Source organism: Microcebus murinus, chromosome 18 (assembly GCF_040939455.1).
Source record: "Microcebus murinus isolate Inina chromosome 18, M.murinus_Inina_mat1.0, whole genome shotgun sequence".
NCBI lineage: Eukaryota > Metazoa > Chordata > Mammalia > Primates > Cheirogaleidae > Microcebus > Microcebus murinus.
In genome coordinates this window covers 56,966,981-56,987,462 of record NC_134121.1, presented here as the reverse complement: position 1 = coordinate 56,987,462, position 20,482 = coordinate 56,966,981, and the positions used below count along the sequence as shown (strand labels likewise).

Here is a 20,482-nt window from a genome sequence, read left to right as displayed (position 1 = left end):
AAGATATAAGGACATTGGAGCAGGCTTGCGGGATTCTCTTCCCAGCTTCGCTGCAAGTGTCTGAAGGGCGTTGAGCACCTGTGAGCACCCAGGCGAGGAGAGGAGCCAGGACCATGTGGCTGTGCCCTGCTCTGCTCCTTGTCATCCTGTCAGGTGAGTGCATGGGGTTGTAGACGCTGGCATGCCAGGTGCTGGGCAGGAGACAGAGAGGGTCCGGCCTGGGGGACGGAGACATTGAGAGAGAAGGCCCGGCCCGAGTCACTCACCTCTGCCCTTGTCCGTCAAACCACAGTCAGGTTTTCCTTGTCTCACAGGCTCTCTGTTAGGGTATGGAAACTTGCAAAACCAAATCAAAGTAAAAATGCTTCCTTTCTAGAAGAGTTTCTCAACTGTGGCCATTCTAAACAGGTGAATGAGCTAAGGAACGAGGTCATTCTTGATGAAATTTTAAGGAGCGCAGCTACTTAGGGAAGGAGGGTACCACGGGAAATAAAATAACCACAGTTTTTTTTTTTTTTTTTTTTTGAGACAGAGTCTCGCTTTCTTGCCTAGGGTAGAGTGAGTGCCGTGGTGTCAGCCTAGCTCACAGCAACCTCAAACTCCTGGGCTCAAGCGATCCTCCTGCCTCAGCCTCCCGAGTAGCTGGGACTGCAGGCATGCGCCACCATGCCCGGCTGATTTTTATATTATATATATTAGTTGGCCAATTAATTTCTTTCTATTTTTATGGTAGAGACGGGGTCTCGCTCAGGCTGGTTTTGAACTCCTGACCTTGAGCAATCCGCCCGCCTCGGCCTCCCAGAGTGCTAGGATTACAGGCGTGAGCCACCTCGCCCGGCCATAACCACAGTTTTTTATCCATTGACTTATCAAATATATGGGAGGAGAGACGTGGACAGGGAGATTTGCATGCAGAACATTGGCTGAGCAGACATACATGTGATTGTCGTCTAAATTTGGAAGTTAATGGAGATAGAAGGGGCACATATGTGTAAGGGTCACCTCAGGCCGCCACAACAGAGAGACAGACATGCATTTCTCACAGGTGTGGGGGCTGGGAAGTCTAAGGTCAAGGCGCCCACAGAGCAGGTGCTGGGGAGGGCTCCCTTCCCGGCTTGCGGGCGGCTGCCTCCTCCCTGTGTCCTCACTGACCTCTGTGTGTGCACCTGGGCGGGTAGAGAGAGAGCAACTCCCTGGTGTCTCTCATCAGGGCACTAACCATTGTGATGTCCCAAACTCATCACCTCCTCTACCTCTAATTACCTCCTAAAGTTCCGTCTCCAACCCACGAGAATCTGGACATGGCTGGAATCCTCAAGGAGCCAGTGGGTGTGGGGATCAGGGAGAACAAACAGGCTCTGGAGAGGAGAGGAGGATAGTCGTGGCCCAAGCCCGGGAGCCTGTCTGGGTCTTTCAGGAATCAGTGGGTCCCAGGGCAGCCCCGGGCTCGGGGTGGCAGGGATGTGCTGCAGGCTTGTGTTTGCAGCTGCTTCTCCGTCAGTGTCCACCTGCAGGGAGTGGCCAACAGGGGAGATGATGACCACGCAGTGTTGCTATGACACCAGACGGAGGACCACAGGAAGTGGTGGTGTCGAGGGGCTGTGTGGAGTCACTGTAGGGTCCCTGTCGTGACCACTGGGTCAGAGCAAGAGGGGAGAAAGGACCGTGTGTCCATCAGGGACAGTCAGAAAATCCACATGTTCACTGTGATCATGGTGGAGCTCAAGTGAGACGCCTCTGACACATTGGTGTGGGATTGAGAGACAAGGAACTGACCTGGGGCCATAGTGAAGGGACCATTGATCCAGGGGGAACCCTTCCCTCATGGGTCATGTGACCACGATGCTGAGGATGGAGGTTTCACAGTCCCCTTCCCCTTCCCCAGGCAATGAAGATGCGCCCCCACCCCCGCCTGAGATCCTGTGTGTGAGTGTTAGTGAGTGTGTGTGTGCGTGTGGAATTTAGAACCTTCACATCTGCATTAGAAGTTGTGAACAATCCTCGAGGCATTCTAGGCAGGTTACAGAGGGTGAAGCAGCATTGTCTTAATGTATAATTCTTCCTGTTCTTCCTTCTTTTCCTTACCTTTGAAAGATTCAGCATACAGGGAAATCTTTCCTTACTGAAGCAAAACTAGAAGCACGGCAAATAGTATCTGGCATGAGGCCTCGGTGTTGCAGAGACCCTGGGCAGCAGTGAGGACCTCAGCAATCTGGGAAGAGATACAGTGGAGGCTTGGCCGCCCCACTGCAGCCCAGGGTCCTCGTGCTAGAAGTGGCTCTGTCATTTCAAATATTTCAGTTTTTCCAGAGCAGCCAGAAGTCTGCATTGAGCGGAGACTCTCGAAGTTAAGACACGGTCTAAGTTGGGAACAAAAACAGCAGCAGCGACAGCCGTAGGCGTGGGGCTCATAGACCCGTCTGCGCATCAACCCGCTGTCAGGACCTAAGTCCACATCTGTGTTCCTAAGTGTGGCTCTTTCCTGTCATTGTCCCTGTGCTGTCTGTGTCAAGGTTTCTTATCAGGTTTATGTTAGTTTCACAAAAGGAAGTTGACAGATTTCCATTATTTTATGTTCTAGTATTAGAACATAAATATAGCAAAGGAATATTTGTTTCTTTAGAATCTAACACAATTACCTATATAATGCTAGCTGCCAACAGTCTTGGATAAACTATTTTATGAGTTAAAATTTCCTCCCCCCATGATTACGGGTCTAATTAAGTTTTTTCCTTGTTTTTGAGTTTAGTTATCATTCTCCCCGCCAAGTTAACGATTTTATTGAGAAGTATTAGCATAAAGTTCTGGAGTTAGAGAGTATCTTGTTATGATTTAAAAGTTTTATATTTATTTTGACATACACTTGGCCCTTCTTGTCTGTGGGTTCCACATTCCTGGACTCAACGAGGAATCTTCGCCACTGAGTTTAGAAAAATCTTACAAGGCACAAAGGGCATGGAATGGGTAACATCCTGTTTATATGCAGCCTTTTCTTGCTTTACCTTAAAGGGAAGCTCTTATTAGGAATTTTTAAACTGGTATTAACTACAATTGATGGAGACAGCGAGTTCCCAAAGCACATGGAGATCAGCGGGCATCACTGTTTCCGTGGACTTCAAGGCTTCCCTGGGGGCAGGGGGGGTACACCACGGCAGAGCCATAGAGACCACTAGAACCTCCAGGAACAGTGGAGAGTCAAGGCAGCCCTGATTCTCCTATGGAAACCGGTCTTTTGGTATCTTCCCCCATCAGATGGTCATAATACACACACAGTCTCAAAAGGACATTCCTCGAAATAGTGTATAAATATTTGTGGCCATAGGGAGATAGAGAAGGGTGAATTAGGAGAAGCTATTATTGCTCAGTGTCAATATTGTTGTCTCTTTTGGGGTCTGTGGCTGTGCTGTGCAGGGACTTTCCTGGTGGCTTTGACCCAGGGGAACACTGAAGGGCGAAAGCTCTGACATGTGGAAGGTGTATTTCCTCCTTGAGTGTTACTGAACTTAGGTGACACTGGGATTTGGGAGCTATTCCCAATGCAGGAGGCTGTGGCCCTGTCCTTGGGGTGGGAGGTGACAGGGACATGATTTGTGTTTTCCAGGCTACTCCATTGCTGATAATCCACTCACTGGTCCAGGAGCAGCAAGAGGCCGGGAGCGGGGCTCACTGACCGTGAAGTGTCGTTATGAGCCAGGCTGGGAAAACTACAGGAAGTGGTGGTGTCGAGGCGTTGAGTGGAGCAGCTGTAGGATCCTTGTCATGACCACGGGATCGGAGCAGGAGGTGAACGTGGGCCGTCTGTCCATCAAGGATAGACATGAAGACCACGTGTTCACCGTGACCATGGAGGACCTCAGGAGAGACGACGCTGACACTTACTGGTGTGGGATTGAGAGAAGTGGAACTGACATTGGGGTTCAAGTGAAGGTGACCATTGACCCAGGTGAGATGGTGTGGATGTGTGGATGTGTGGATGTGTTTCTCAGACTCTGCTCTGTCCTGATCCCTTCAGTCCTACTGGGGTGAATTGTCGGTCTGCATGACATGTGACAGATGATGGTTGTTGAGTCCTGAGGTCTTGCTATGGATTGAATATTTGTGCCCTCTAAACCTCATTTTGAAACACAATCCCTCATATGGCGTTATTGAGAGCTGGGTCCTTTTAGAGGAGATTGGGTCATGTAGGCTCTGGCCTCAGGAATGGATTAATCTATTCATGGATTAATGGATGAGTGGGTTATCCCAGGAGTGCAACTAGTGGCTTTATAAGAACAGTGAATAAGATCTGAGCTGGCAGGCTCAGCCCCTTCAGGTACAGTGGCTCCCAGGGCAGCCCACAGGGGAGATGATGACCACGCAGTGTTGCTATGACACTAGAAGGGAAGACCACAGGAAGTGGTGGTGTCGAGAGGGTGTGTGGAGCAACTGTGGGGTCCCTTTCGTGACCACTGGATCAGAACAGGAGGCGAGAAAGGACCGTGTGTCCATCAGGGACAGTCAGAAAAGCCACATGTTCACTGTGACCATGGTGGAGCCCAGGAGAGACGACGGTGACACTTTGGTGTTGGATTGAGAGGCGTGGAACTGACCTGGGGGTCAGGGTTAAAGGGACCAACGACCTGGGGACAACTCTTCCCTCATGAGTCATGTGACTTAGGATGGAGGTTTCACAGTCCCCTTCCACTTCCCCAGGCAATGAGGATGCGCCCCCACCCCTGCCTGAGAGCGTGCGTATGAGTGTCAGTGAGTGTGGGTGAGCCCGAGTGTGGAATTTAGAGCTTTCTCATCTGCATTACAGGTTGTGAACGTGTCTCGAGGCATTCCAGGCAGGTTACAGAGGGTGAAGCAGCATCGTCTTAATGTATAAGTTCTCCCTGTTCTTCCTTCCTTTTCTTACCTTTGAAAGAGTCAGCGTACAGGGAAATCTTTCCTTACTGAAGCAGAAATAACACTTGAAGCAGGACAAATGGCACCTCACATGAGGCCTCGTTGTGAGGGAGACCTGGAGCAGCAGTGAGGACCTCGGCAATAGGGAGCAAGAGATGCGGGGGACCCAGCCCACCCCAAGGCAGCCCACGGTCCTCATGCAAGAAATGGCTCTGTCATTTCAGATCTTTCCGTTTTTCCAGAGCAGCCAGAAGTCTGGATTTGAGTGGAGACTCTCCAAGTTAAGACATGGGCTTAGTTGGGAACAGAAACAGCAGCAGCGACAGCCGTGGGTGTGGGGCCCACAGACCCGTCTGCGACTGAACCTGCCTGCTCTCAGGAATCAAGTCCGCATCTGTGTTCCTAAGTGCGGCTCCTCCCTGTCATTGTCCCTGTGCTGTCTGTGTCAAGGTCTGTTACTAGAGATGTGTTAGTTTCACAACAGGAACTTGACAGATTTCCATTTTTTTATGCTTGAGAATTAGAACATAAATACAGAAAAATAATTTTTGTTTCCTTAGAATTTAACAAAATTACCTATTATGCTAGCTGCCAACAGAGCCTTTACCTGGATAAATAATTTTATACCTTAGAATTCCTCCCCAATGATTATTGCTATATTTACAATTTTTACTTTTTTTTTAGTTTAGTTATCATTCTTCGCAAAGTTAACTATTTTGTTGAGAACATATTGGCATAAAGTTCTGAGTTAGAAAGTGTCCTGTTATGATTTAAAAGTTTTATATTTCTCTTGATATACACTTGGCCTTTCCTGTCTGTGGGTTCCACATCCCTGGACTCATCAAGGAATCTTCGCCATTGAGTTTAGTGAATATCTTATAAGACATAAAGGGCATAGAAGGGGTGACACCCTGTTTATACCCAAACTTTATTGTTTTACCTTAAATGGTAGTTCTTACTAGGAATATTCATACTGGAATTTACTACAATTGATGGAGAAACAGATTCCCCAGCACACGGAGACCAGTGGGCTTCACTCTTTCTTCTTTGACCCAGTGGAACATTGCAGAGCAAAAGCTTTTTCATGTGCAAGATGTACTTCTTCCTTGAGAGTTATCGAACTGATGTGACACTGGGATTTTGGAGCTATTCCCAATGTAGGAGGCTGTGGCCCTGCCCTTGGGGTGGGAGGTGACAGGGACATGGATTTGTGTTTTCCAGGCTACTTCATTGTGAGGAGTCCAACCGCCCGTCCAGGAGCCTCGAGTCTGATCGCCTCCCCAGGAGCACTGAGCAGCGGGGAGCTGGGCTCAGTGACAATGCAGTGCCGGCAGAACCCAGTGTGGGAAACCTACAGGAAGTGGTGGTGTCCCGGGGCCGACTGGGGCAGCTGTAGGCTTCTCGTGGTGATCCCTGGGTCAGAGCAGCAGGTGAAGGAGTACAGGGTGTCCTTCACGGGGGGTCAGGAAGACCACATGTTTAACATGACCATGGTGGAGCTGCGGAGAGACCACCCTGACACCTGCTGGTGTGGGATCAAGAGAATTGGTACTGATCTTGGGGTCCAAGTGAAGGTGACCCTTGACCCAGTTGACAGTGTGTAGATGTATCCTTCAGGCCCTGCTCTGTCCTGATCGGTGGGGTCTCATTTTATTAAACTATCACTCAGCATAACCTGTTGCACATAATGATTGAGTCCTGAGTTCTTGCTATGGGTATTTCTCTCCTCTAAAACTCATTTTGAAAAATAGTCTCCCATGTGGCGGTATTGAGAGGCAGGTCCTTTAAGAGTTGATTGTGTCACGCAGGCTCTGCCCTCAGGATTGGATTAATCCATTCATGGATTAATGGAGGTGTGGGTTACCATGGGAGTGGGACTGGTGGCTGAACAGTAAGAGGAAGTGAGACCTGAGCTGTCACACTCAGCCCCTTTGTCTGTGATGCCCTGCAGAGAGTCCCCCAGCAAGAATCCTCCTACACGGTGCGGCCCCTCGACCTTGGACTTCTCAGCCTCCACAATTGTATGAAACAAATTGCTTTTCTTTATCAATTACTCAGTTGTAGGTATTGTGTTATGAGCAACAAGAAACCCAGACTACAACAGTCACAGAGTCCAGTGAACCACTGAGTGTGGTAGGACAGGGCTTCCCCTATGTGCCCTGAGGCTCCCAGCGCCTCCCCCAGGATGGATTAAGCCTTTCTAGGTCCATTTTCTCACCTAAACAGCTCAGTGTCTATGTCTATTGCTCACAGGGGCAAGATGATGGTCCCAGTTGCAGCCCATGGGCCAAAGACTGCCCTTCCATGGTACGGAGAAACTGCAACCATGCCGGTGCCTTCCTGGGACATCAGGTTCCCAGGTGCTCCCTGCTCTTAGTGGAGTCTGGGCTGGGGCTTCCCAGCCGCTGTTGCCACCCCCATCCCACATCCATGCCAGGGGAAGAGAGGGCCAACATTGTCGGGTGCTGGTTGTGATTCTTGAGGTCCAGAAAGGCCTCATAGTCAAACAGCTGCATTCCTGGGGCTGAGTCCCACCAAGCTCCAGTTATGCATTTGGGCTTAATGAGGTTGTCTTCCCACATCCTTCTGGAACTCAGACATTCTTGGGTGTCTCAGCTCCCAGGCCCCAGCGGCCTGTGTTGCACGAGTTTGTGTGTTGGGCAGGACTTCTGCTCCCCTCATGCAGCTGGCACCGGTGTAGGGCCCTGGTGGCCCCGGGGGCAGCACCGCAGTGCTCAGGGCAGCAGGCGGGACCTGGGATCCCTGGGGATTGTTTTCCTTTGGGCTTGGGTGGCAGGGCTTGGAAGGAGACAGTGTCCCCATCCTGGTCATCAGTGCACTAGCTCTGCGCTCCTTGGAACGGTCCAGGCCTGACAGTCACACTCCAGTGGAGCCTGCGGTTGAGTGTCTGGGGCAACTGAGATGCACTTTGACCCCTCAAGGGAGGAAGACTCTTGTCCCCTCACTCAGCAGATATGGAGGAGGCGCAGAGCCCCAGAGACACAGGCTCAGACTATTGAGCCTCCTGCCTACCATGAGGGTGGCTAAGAACTGCCAGGGGCTCCTCCTCCCTGGGTGGCGTGTGTGTCCATACTCACGTCTTGCTGGGGGTCATGCGTGGGGCCCCCAGCCCATTCCTGTACAAGTGTCGCTAGCGAAGGAGAGAGAGCTGCTGCACTGCCCGGGTGCTCCCGCTCCCCTCTGACCGCCTCTGAGGCTCCCCAGGACTCAGACTCCGCCCATCGGCCTGGGAGCCTCAGCTGAGCCTGGAAGGAGCGATGGCTGCAGAGAGCAGGAGGCCCACGGCCCCTGCAGGCCTCTCCTTACAGAGCCCCTTTGCCCTCCTGACTCCACTGAGGTGGGAGGGATGTCCCCCTCCCTGCACACACTGGGTCATACGTCTGTCCTGCACCTGCTGCTGTGTGTAGGGATGACAGACCTTTCGCACACACGGAGGGAAAATATAGAACTTCTGCTTCTGGGCAAGTGGAGTAATAGGAACTTGATTCACCTTCTAAGAAATAAAATAGGCGAAATACATGAAAGCAAGGTGTTCAAGGCATCGGACTCAAGCAACCAATCAGAGGGATGTATGAGAAAAAGGAAATAAAAGAGGGGAGCCCTGTGTCTGCCCCCTCAGTACCTTGAGCAAGCTTCCAAGTGGAAGCTCAGAGAGGGAAGCTGGGTGCAGACTGGGAGACTGTTGTGAGAGCCTCCAGCTCACGTGGGGTCCGGTCCCAGAGCAGGTGATAACCTCCCTGTCCAGAAAAGAGAGGAACTTGGCAGTGTGCTTACACTGGCACTTTCATGAGATACACTTTTTAGCTGGCGGACAGCCTAATGCACAGTTGTCTCAGCAGAGAGGAGAGAGTTGATAAAAGTGCCAGAGGACACGGACTGAGTCTTCCCTGGGGCCTCGGGTTGTCGCAGTGAGCCCTGGTGCTCCTGCCCGCAGCCAGAACAGGTGTACAGCACTGCAGCAAGTTTTAAAGAAACCAGAGCCAAGATCAAGATCCTGGAGATGAGAGGTGACCCCATGGTTCTTTCCCTGGTTTATGGAAATACTATAGTGGTGGATCCACCGAGCAATTAAATTCTCCTATTGACGTTGGCCAGTCAGGGCCAAGTCATCATGCTGGGGGATCACTGGGAGCCTCTGACGTTGCCCCTCTGCTGTGGCCGAGACAGCAAGTCCAAAACAATTTCATATTCATGGAAAATTTCACATTCATTCTCCCCGCCCTGCCCAGTAGAACTCAGGGGAGCCTCTGAACCCAGAGGCAGAGGCGTGATGAGGCGTGGGGGTCGCAGGTGAGGCTTGGGGCTGTGTTCGTGAGCAGTCCTCCTACCCTCACGCGCCCCCTCCCATGCGCCCCGCACGGCTGCAGGCAGGCGCTGACTCCTAGGCGAGAGAGCAGCTCGTTTTTCGGCTTAATATCACATCTGGGGAAACCTTAGCAGGTGCAGGCGATGCTGAGCCCACCTCAATCCTCCCCAGTCTGGATTGAGAAAATCCCTCCGTGTCCGCACACCTTAGGCATAGCCTACAAGTCCAGAAGGGATGAAAGGCTCATGGAGTTTGGCATGAAGACACGGAACCATCGTACACACTCCACACTCCTGCCTGCATGAAGGTCTCAGTCGGCTCCACACTGGCTGGTTCCCAACTCTGACCAGATATCTGAGAGTCATCAGGAGTCTGAGGAAGGCCTGTAATTTAGAAGAGAAGGACCAGATAAAACAAAACAACACAACAGAGACACGGCGACAGGGTGAAAAGATACATAACTCAGGGAAGAGAAGAGAGCTTGGGAAACATCAGCAATGGAGAACCGAAAGAGAGCTTTTTGAAATAAACATACAATTTCTAATATTAATATTTGAAACAAGAGTTGGAACAAAAAGTAAAAGGACAAAGTACAAGAGTACAAAAGTCTCCCCTAATGTAGAACAAGACCCAGCTGTATGAAACATGTAAAAGAAAGAAGTAGAGAGAAAAAGAATCTCTCCGGGAGAGAGGGGACGAGCATGATTGGGGGTTTCAGAAGTGCTGTCCAGGGAGGCGGGAGAGGCTGTGAAGGCCACTTGGGAGGACAGCAGAACAGTAGGGTCAAGCAGGCAGCAGGAGACAGGTGCACAGATGGGGAGGAAGCAGCCAGAGCCAAATGAAGCCAAAGAGAAAGGGCCAGGTCCCTTCCTGCCACTCCCAGCACAGGCCTCAGCTTAGAGTGTCTCAGGACCCCAGAGGAGGCCGAGGGGAGGGGGCGGGTGGGTGAGGCCCAGTATGCACAAGTAGGGGCCCAGCGTGTGAGGCCCGGGCTTGGGGGCTGCCCCTGTGAGGCCGGGTGGGAGCTGAGCCTGCTGCCCTCTTCCCAAAGTGCAAATCAGCACGTCTCCATCTGGGGCCTCTTTGCCCCAGCCTCCATCTGGCAGCAGGTCCCGTGTCCCGTGCCTCGGCTTCCCCTGGCTCCCGTCCCTGACCCCTGGTCAAACCCCACCAGGCCTGGGGACTTCTTCTTTTCCAGGTGCACAAAAGTGTCAATGCAGCTGGCGTCCCAGTGTGACTCATTCTTCCAAAGAATGACACTCCTTTCCTGTTCATATGGAAAATGGGGAAATAGCTGAAGATATAAGGACATTGGAGCAGGCTTACGGGATTCTCTTCCCAGCTTCGCTGCAGCTCTCTGAAGAGCATTGAGCACCTGTGAGCACCCAGGCGAGGAGAGGAGCCAGGACCATGTGGCTGTCCCCTGCTCTGCTCCTTGTCATCCTGTCAGGTGAGTGCATGGGGCTGTAGACGCTGGCATGCCAGGTGCTGGGCAGGAGACAGAGAGGGTCCGGCCTGGGGGACGGAGACATTGAGAGAGAAGGGCCGGCCCGAGTCACTCACCTCTGCCCCTGTCCGTCAAACCACAGTCAGGTTTTCCTTGTCTCACAGGCTCTCTGTTAGGGTATGGAAACTTGCAAAACCAAATCAAAGTAAAAATGCTTCCTTTCTAGAAGAGTTTCTCAACTCTGGCCGTTCTATATAAACAGGTGAATGAGCTAAGGAATGAGGTCATTCTTGATGAAATTTTAAGGAGCGGAGCTACTTAGGGAGGGAGGGTACCATGGGAAATAAAATGACCACAGTTTCTTAACCATTGACCTATCAAATATATGGGAGGAAAAACTCCGACAGGGAGATTTGCATGCAGAACGTTTGCTGAGCAGACACACACGTGATTATCATCAAAATTTCGAAGTTAATTCAGATAGAAGGGGCACTTATGTGTAAGGGTCACCTCAGGCCACCACAACAGAGAGACAGACGTGCATTTCTCACAGGTGTGGGGGCTGGGAAGTCTGAGGTCAAGGCGCCCACAGAGCAGGTGCTGGTGAGGGCTCCCTTCCCGGCTTGCGGGCGGCTGCCTGCTCCCTGTGTCCTCACTGACCTCTGTGTGTGCACCTGGGCGGGTAGAGAGAGAGCAGCTCCCCGGAGTCTCTCATCAGGGCACTAATCCCACTGTGAGGGCCCAAACTCATCACCTCCTCTACCTCTAATTACTTCCTAAAGTTCCGTCTCCAACCCACGTAGAATCTGGACATGGCTGGAATCCTCAAGGAGCCAGTGGGTGTGGCGATCAGGGAGAACAAGCAGGCTCTGGAGAGGAGGATACTCGTGGCCCAACCCCGGGATCCTGTGTGGGTCCTGCAGGAACCAGTGGGTCCCAGGGCAGCCCTGGGCTTGGGGTGGCGGAGATGTGCTGCAGGCTTGTGTTTGCAGCTGCTTCTCCGTCAGTGTCCACCTGCAGGGAGTGGCCAACAGGGGAGATGATGACCACGCAGTGTTGCTATGACACCAGAAGGGAGGACCATAGGAAGTGGTGGTGTCGAGGGGCTGTGTGGAGCAACTGTGGGGTCCCTGTCGTCACCACTGGGTCAGAGCAGGAGGGGAGAAAGGACCGTGTGTCCATCATGGACATTCAGAAAAGCCACATGTTCACTGTGACCACGGTGGACTCCAAGAGAGACAAAGCTGACACACTGGTGTGGGACTGAGAGACGTGGAACTGACCTCGGTGGGGGTCCAAGGTTAAGGGACCATTGACCCAGGGGAGAACTCTTCCCTCATGGGTCATGTGACCACTGTGCTGAGGATGGAGGTTTCACAGTCCCCTCCCCCTTCCCCAGGCAATGAAGATGCGCCCCCACCCCTGCCTGAGAGCATGTGTATGAGTGTCAGTGAGTGTGTGCGTGCGTGTGCGTGCGTGGAATTTAGAGCTTGCGCATCTGCAGTAGAGGTTGTGAACGTGCCTCCCACCACTCCAGGCAGGTTACGGAGGGTGAAGCAGCATCGTCTTAATGTATAATTCTTCCTGTTCCTTCTTCTTTTCCTTACCGTTGAAAGATTCAGCGTACAGGGAAATCTTTCCTTACTGAAGCAAAAGTAACACTGGAAGCACGACAAATGGCAACTCACATGAGGCCTCAGTGTCAGGGAGACCCTGGGCAGCAGTTAGGACCTCGGCAATCGCGGAAGAGATACAGCGGAGGCTTAGCACGCCCCACTGCAGCCCAGGGTCCTCGTGCTAGAAGTGGCTCTGTCATTTCAGATCTTTCAGTTTTTCCAGAGCAGCCAGAAGTCTGGATTTGAGTGGAGACTCTCAAAGTTAAGACACGGGCTTAGCTGGGGACAAAAGCAGCAGCAACGACAGCTGTGGGTGTGGGGCCCACAGACCCGTCTGCGGTTCAACCCGCTGTCTGGACTCACGTCCACATCTGTGTTCCTAAGTGCGGCTCTTCCCTGCCGTTGTCCCTGTGCTGTCTGTGTCAAGGTTTGTTACCAGAGATGTGTTAGCTTCACAAAAGGAATTTTACAGATTTCCATTAATTTATGCTGTAGTATTAGAACATAAATATAGCAAAGGAATTTTTGTTTCTTTAGAATTTAACAAAATTACCTATAATGCCAGCTGCCAGAAGACTTTACTTGGATAAACTATTTTATAACTTAAAATTCCTTCCCCCCATGATTACGGGTCTAATTAAGTTTTTTCCTTGTTTTTGAGTTTAGTTATCATTCCCCCCTCCAGGTTAACTATTTTATTGAGAAGTATTAGCATAAAGTTCTGGAGTTAGAAAGTATCCTTTGCAATTTAAAAATTTTATAGTTTTCTTGATATACACTTGGCCCTTCCTATCTGTGGGTTCCACATTCCTGGACTCAACAAGGAATCTTCGCCACTGAGTTTAGAAAAATCTTACAAGACACAAAGGGCATAGAAAGGGTGATGCCCTGTTTATACGCAGCCTTTTCTTGCTTTACCTTAAAGGGTAAAGCTCTTATTAGGAATTTTGCAAGTGCAATTTACTGCAGTTGATGGAGAAAGTGCGTTCCCACTGCACATGGAGACCAGTGGGCGTCACTGTTTCCGTGGACTTCAAGGCTTCCCCCGGGAGGTTCACCACGGCAGAGCCATGGAGACCACTAGAACCTCCAGGGACAGTGCAGAGTCAAGGCAGCCCTGATTCTCCTGTGGAAACGGGTCTTTGGGATTTTCCCCCATCAGAAGGGTATAATACAAACAGTCTCAAAAGGACGTTCCTCGACATAGTATGTAAATATTTGATGCCATAAGGAGGTAAAGCAGGGTGAATTAGGAGAAGCTATTATTGCTCAGTGTCAACACTGTTGTCTCTTTTGGGGTCTGTGGCTGTGCTGTGCAGGGACTTTCCTGGTTGCTTTGACCCAGTGGAACATTGAAGGGCAAAAGCTCTGACATGTGGAAGGTGTATTTCCTCCTTGAGTGTTACTGAACTCAGGTGACACTGGGATTTGGGAGCTATTCCCAATGCAGGAGGCTGTGGCCCTGTCCTTGGGGTGGGAGGTGACAGGGACATGATTTGTGTTTTCCAGGCTACTCCATTGCTGATAATCCACTCACTGGTCCAGGAGCAGCAAGAGGCCGGGAGCGGGGCTCACTGACCGTGAAGTGTCGTTATGAGCCAGGCTGGGAAAACTACAGGAAGTGGTGGTGTCAAGGCGTTGAGTGGAGCAGCTGCAGCATCCTTGTCATGACCACGGGATCGGAGCAGGAGGTGAACGTGGGCCGTCTGTCCATCAAGGATAGACATGAAGACCACGCGTTCACCGTGACCATGGAGGACCTCAGGAGAGACGACGCTGACACCTACTGGTGTGGGATCGAGAGAAGTGGAACTGACATTGGGGTTCAGGTGAAGGTGACCATTGACCCAGGTGAGATGGTGTGGATGTATGGATGTGTGGATGTGTTTCTCAGACTCTGCTCTGACTGCTCCCTTCAGTTTAACTGGAGTAACTGTCGGTCTGCATGACATGTGACAGATGATGGTTGTTGAGTCCTGAGGTCTTGCTATGGATTGAATATTTGTGCCCTCTAAAACTCATGTTGAAACACAATCCCTCATATGGCGTTATTGAGAGGTGGGTCCTTTTAGAGGAGATTGGGTCATGTAGGCGCTGGTTCAGGAATGGATTAATCTATTCATGGATTAATGGATGAGTGGGTTATCCCAGGAGTGCAACTAGTGGCTTTATAAGAACAGTGAATGAGGCTTGAGCTGGCAGGCTCAGCCCCTTCAGGTACAGTGGCTCCCAGGGCAGCCCCAGGCTGGGGGTGGCAGGGATGTGCTGCAGGCTTGTGTTTGCAGCTGCTTCTCCGTCAGTGTCCACCTGCAGGGAGTGGCCAACAGGGGAGATGATGACCACCCAGTGTTGCTAAGACACAAGACGGAGGACCACAGGAAGTGGTGGTATCAAGGGGCTGTGTGGTCAAGTGCACTGTCCCTTTTGTGGCCACTGAATCAGAGCAGGAAGAGAGAAAGGACCGTGTGCCCATCAGGGACAGTCAGAAAAGCCACATGTTCACTGTGACCATGGTTTAGCTCAAGAGAGAGGACGCTGACACACTGGTGTGGGATTGAGAGAAGTGGAATTGACCTTGGCATCCACGGTGAAGGGACCATTGGCCCAGGGGAGAACTCTTCCCTCATGGGTCATGTGACCACTGTGCCGAGGATGGAGGTTTCACAGTCCCCTTCCCCCTCCCCAAGCAATGAAGATGCGCCCCTACCCCCCACCTGAGAGCGCGTGTATGAGTGTTAGTGAGTGTGTGTGTGTGTGTGTGTGGAATTTAGAGCTTTCACATCTGCATTACAGGTTGTGAACACACCTCCTACCATTCCAGGCAGGTTACAGAGGGTGAAGCAGCATTGTCTTAACATATAAGTTCTCCCTGTTCTTCCTTCCTTTCCTTACCTTTGAAAGAGTCAGAGTACAGGGAAATCTTTCCTTACTGAAGCAAAAGTAACACTTGAAGCACGACAAATGGTAACTGACACGAGGCCTCGGTGTCAGGGAGACCCTGGACAGCAGTGAGGACCTCGGCAATTCGGCATGGGAGATGTGGGGTGGCCCAGCCCGCCCCACGGCAGCCCACTGTCCTCGTGCAAGTTTCACAAAAGGAATTGGACATATTTCCACTTTTTTGTGCTGTAGAATTAGAACATAAATACAGCAAAGCAGTTTTTGTTTCTTTAGAATTTAACAAAATCACCTATATTCCTAGCTGCCAACAGAGCCTTCACTTGGATGGTTATTGGTATATTTACAATTTTTGCTTTTTTTTTTTTTAGTTTAGTTATCACTCTTCGCAAAGTTAACTGCCTTATTGAGAACATATTGGCATAAATTCTGGAGTCAGAACGTATCCTGTTATGATTAAAAAGGGTTTATGTTCACTTTGATATACACTTGGCCCTTCCTGTCTGTGGGTTCCACATCCCTGGACTCATACAGGAATGTTCGCCATTGAGTTTAGTAAAAATCTTACAGGACACAAAAGGTGTCAAAGGGGTGACGCCCTGTTTATACCCAAACTTTATTATTTTACCTTAAAGGGAGGTCTTACTAGGAATATTTAAATTTGAATTTACTCAATTGATGGAGAAACTGAGACCCCGCAGCACATGGGGACCAGTGGGCATGGACTTCAAAGGCTCCCCCCGGGGGGTTCACCACGGCAGAGCCATGGAGACCACAGAAACCTCCAGGAACAGTGGAGAGTCAAGGCAGCCGTGATTCTCCTGTGGAAATAGGTCTTTTGGTATTTTCCCCCATCAGACGAGTATAATACAAACAGTCTCAAAGGAATTAGGAGAATTAGGAGAAGCTATTATTGCTCAGTGTCAATATTGTTGCTTTTGGGGTCTGTGGCTGTGCTGTGCAGTGACTTTCCTGGTAGCTTTGGACCCAGTGGAACATTGAAGGGCAAAAGCTTTGTCCTGTGGAAGTTATATTTCTTCCTTGAGTGTTACTGAACTCATGGGACACTGGGATTTGGGAGCTATTCCCAATGCAGGAGGCTGTGGCCCTGCCCTTGGGGTGGGAGGTGACAGGGACATGGATTTGTGTTTTCCAGGCTACTTCATTGTGAGGAGTCCAACCGCCCGTCCAGGAGCCTCGAATCTGATCACCTCCCCAGGAGCACTGAGCAGCGGGGAGCTGGGCTCAGTGACAATGCAGTGCCGTCAGAACCCAGAGTGGGAAACCTACAGGAAGTGGTGGTGTCCTGGGGCTGACTGGGGCAGCTGTAGGATTCTTGTGGTGATCCCTGGGTCGGAGCAGCAGGTGAAGGAGTACAGCGTGTCCTTCAGGGGGGGGCAGGAAGACCACATGTTTAACATGACCATGATGGAGCTCTGGAGAGCCCACCCTGACACCTGCTGGTGTGGGATCAAGAGAAATGGTACTGATCTTGGGGTCCAAGTGAAGGTGACCCTTGACCCAATTGACAGGGTGTAGATGTATCTCTCAGGCCCTGCTCTGTCCTGATCGGTGGGATCTCACTCGAATGACTATCGCTCAGCATAACCTGTTGCACATAATGATTGAGTCCTGAGTTCTTGCAATGGGTATCTGTCCTCTCTAAAGCTCACGTTGAAACATAATCCCTCATGTGGTGGTATTGAGACATGGGTCATTTAAGAGTTGATTGGGTCATGCAGGTTCAGGCTGCAATGGATTAATCTGTGCATGGATTAATGGAAGGGTGGGTTACCATGAGAGTGGGACTGGTGGCTGTACAGTAAGAGGAAGTGAGACCTTGGCTGTCACACTCAGCCCCTTTGCCTGTGACGCCCTGCAGAGAGTCCCCCAGCAAGAATCCTCCCACCAGATACGGCCCCTAGACCTTGGACTTCCCAGCCTCCACAATTGCATGAAATAAATTGCTTTTCTTTATCAATGACTCAGTTGTAGGTATTGTGTTATAAGCAACAAGAAAAGGAGACTACGACCGAGTCATAGAGTCAGGTCACCACTGAGGTCGGAGGGCAGGGCTTCTCCCATGTGCCCTGAGGCTCCCAGAGTCCCTCCCAGGATGGATTAAGCCTTTCTAGACCAATTTTCCAAATTCTGAACAGCTGAGTTTCTATGTCTATTGCTCACCGGGGTAAGATGATGGTCTCAGCTGCAGCCCATGGACAAAAGACTGCCCTTCCATGGTACTGAGAAACTGCAGCCTGCCAGTGCCTTCCTGGGACATCAGGTTCCCAGGTGCTCCCTGCTCTCAGTGGAGTCTGGGCTGGGGCTTCCCAGCCGCTGTTGCCACCCCCATCCCACATCCACGCTGGGGGAAGAGAGGCCCAGCGTTGTCAGGTGCTGGGTGTGATTCCTGAGGTCCAGAAAGGCCTTCACGGTCAAACAGCTGTGTTCCTGGGGCTGAGTCCCACCAGGCTCCAATTATGCATTTGGGCTTTACGAGGTTGTCTTCCCACGTCCTTCTAGAATGCAGACACTCCTGGGGGGCTCAGCTGTGCGGCCCCAGCGTCCTGGCTTGCATGAGTTTGTGTGTTGGGCGGGGCTTCTACTCCCCTCAGGTGGCCGGCACTGGTCTAGGGCCCTGGTGTCCCTGGTGGCAGCACCGCAGTGCTCGGGGCCACACACGGTACCCGGAACCTCTGGGGAATGTTCTCGTTTGGGCTTGGGCGGCAGGGCTTGGAAGGAGACAGTGTCCCCATCCTGGTCATCAGTGCACTAGCTCTGCCCTCCTTGGAACGGTCCAGATGTGAGTGTCAGGCTCCAGTGGAGCCTGCAGTTGAGTCTCTGGGGCCTCTAAGATGCACTTTGACCCCTCAAGGGAGGAAGACTCTTGTCCCCTCACTCAGCAGATATGGAGAAGGCGCAGAGCCCCAGAGACACAGGCCCAGACTATTGAGCCTCCTGCCTACCATGAGGGTGGCTAAGAACTGCCAGGGGCTCCTCCTCCCTGGGCGGCGTGTGTGTCCACACTCACGTCTTGCTGGGGGTCCGGGATGGGGCCCCCAGCCCATTCCTGTACAAGTGTCGCTAGCGAAGGAGAGAGAGCTGCTGCACTGCCCGGGTGCTCCCGCTCCCCTCTGACCGCCTCTGAGGCTCCCCAGGACTCCGACTCCGCCCATTGGCCTGGGAGCCTCAGCTGAGCCTGGAAGGAGTGATGGCTGCAGAGAGCAGGAGGTGCAGGGCCCCTGCAGGCCCCTCCTTCCAGAGCCCCTTCCCCGGAGACGGTGGTGACTTGTCAAATGATGCAGCTGCCTCACCAGACACTGCTGCCCTCTGAGGATCTACTTCAGGAGTCTGCCCTCCTTTCCTCTCCTGACCCCGGACCCATGACTGGGGTCAGTGTCAGCACGATTCTCCTGGGGACCAGCTGGCGACTGAGGGAAAAGCAAAACTGATCTGTCCTGTAGGAACCCGGGTGGGTCTGGCAGCTCAGGGAGAGTTTGCCCGTGTCTCAGGGTCAGATGCACAGCACAGGGGCCTTCCACACTTGGGGAGCCGGGAGACAGGGTCTAGTCTTGTGTTAGGGTGGCTCAGAGGAGGTTGGATGGAACAAAGCGCATGTGAAACGAAGTCAAGATGCTGCGATGGCCGTGGCAGAGTGTGGAGGAAGTGCTCTAGAGCCTCAAGAAGCTCAGGAGACGTTTAGGGCAGTGAACCTACTCCGTATGGTACCATAACGAGGGGACATGTCATTGTACATTTGTCCAAACCCAAAGAATGCACAACAGCACGAGCAAGCCCCCGTGGAAACCGTGCACTGCGGATGGCAATGACACGTCAGTGCAGGTTTGTCAATTGCAACATACACAGCTCTTGCAGGGCTGTCGGTCACGGGTAGTCTGTACACGTGGGAGGTGTATGGGATTCCTCCGTTCTTCCTGCTCCATTTTGCTGCAAACCTAAAACTGCTCACAAAAAGGAAGTCTATTAAAAAATGGTGAAAGAGGCCAGGCGCAATGGCTCCTGCCTGTAATCTTAGCACTCTGGGAGGCGGAAACAGGAGGATTGTTTGAGCTCAGTAGTTCGAGACGAGCCTGAGCAAGAATCCTGCCTCTACTAAAAAAAACAGAAATTAGCTGGTCAACTATATATATATACCACCGTCTCCGGGGAAGGGGCTCTGGAAGGAGGGGCCTGCAGGGGCCCTGCACCTCCTGCTCTCTGCAGCCATCACTCCTTCCAGACTCAGCTGAGGCTCCCAGGCCGATGGGCGGAGTCTGAGTCCTGGGGAGCCTCAGAGGCGGTCAGAGGGGAGCGGGAGCACCCGGGCAGTGCAGCAGCTCTCTCTCCTTCGCTAGCGACACTTGTACAGGAATGGGCTGGGGGTCAACTATATATATATATATATATATATATATATATATATAATTAGCCAGGCATAGTGGCGCATGTCTGTAGTCCCAGCTACTCAGGAGGCTGAGGCAGGAGGATCGCTTGAGTCCAGGAGTTTGAGGTGGCTGTCAGCGAGGCTGACGCCACGGCACTCTAGCCCGGGCAACAGAGTGAGACTCTGTTTGGAAAAAAACAAAGTAAATGAATTTAGTATGCCAAAATGGAACCATTACATTTGAACCTGAAGACCCACCAAATGAGTGTGTCCTTGTGACGTCCTGGAGGACACTCCAGTTACCCTGGGAAATAGGACACATGCTGGGGAGGGGCACCTTCACATTACTGAGAGGCTCCGCAGTGGCCCTTGTCTGCAGGCCAGGCTCACCGGGGGACAGACTGTTACATAACCCAGCTCCGCAGGGTCAGTGTGGCATGGAGGATTCCAGAAGAGTGGAGGCAAGTGGAACACCCAGCTGTTCGAGGCAGGCTGAGCATAACTACCGGACCAGGCAGCAAGTTCTGAATGAAACCAGAGCCAAGATCAAGATCCCGGAGACAAGACAGGTGACCCTGTGGTTATGTCCCCGGTTTCTGGAAACACAGTAGAGGTGGATCCACCAAGTAATTAAATTCTCGCATTGACATTGGCCCGTGAGGTCAAAGTCATCATGCTGGGGGCCACTGGGAGCCTCTGACGTTACCCGTCTGCTGTGGCCAAGGCGGCGAATCCAAAAAAGTTTCATATTCACGAGACGCGCAGAGATTAGCACCACCTTCCAAGGCTGAAAGCACACGAGGCAGCCTGTGCTTTACCAATGTCCGTGCGCTAGTGGGAACTTAAGCAAGCAGCGGCCAGACTGCAGCTTCTGTGCCAGACAGAGGTCACACTCACTGGACCTGATGACAAGGCGAGAGTAG

At 51.8% G+C, this 20,482-nt stretch overlaps 2 protein-coding genes across 2 annotated transcripts; both read left to right on the top strand.

Moving 5' to 3' along the window:
* Nucleotides 1-6,575, top strand: LOC142861971 (CMRF35-like molecule 5). Its single transcript, XM_075994722.1, has 3 exons — nt 1-153; nt 3,602-3,943; nt 6,109-6,575. Exons 1-3 carry the CDS (start codon nt 114-116, stop codon nt 6,489-6,491), a joined length of 765 nt encoding a protein of 254 aa, XP_075850837.1. The 5' UTR covers nt 1-113; the 3' UTR covers nt 6,492-6,575.
* Nucleotides 6,576-10,531: 3,956 nt separating this feature from the next.
* Nucleotides 10,532-17,159, top strand: LOC105878906 (CMRF35-like molecule 5). The gene is made up of 3 exons (XM_012778735.3): nt 10,532-10,664; nt 13,787-14,128; nt 16,332-17,159. The coding sequence occupies exons 1-3, from the start codon at nt 10,625-10,627 to the stop codon at nt 16,712-16,714; spliced, it is 765 nt and encodes a 254-aa protein (XP_012634189.3). The 5' UTR covers nt 10,532-10,624; the 3' UTR covers nt 16,715-17,159.
* Nucleotides 17,160-20,482: the final 3,323 nt, after the last annotated feature.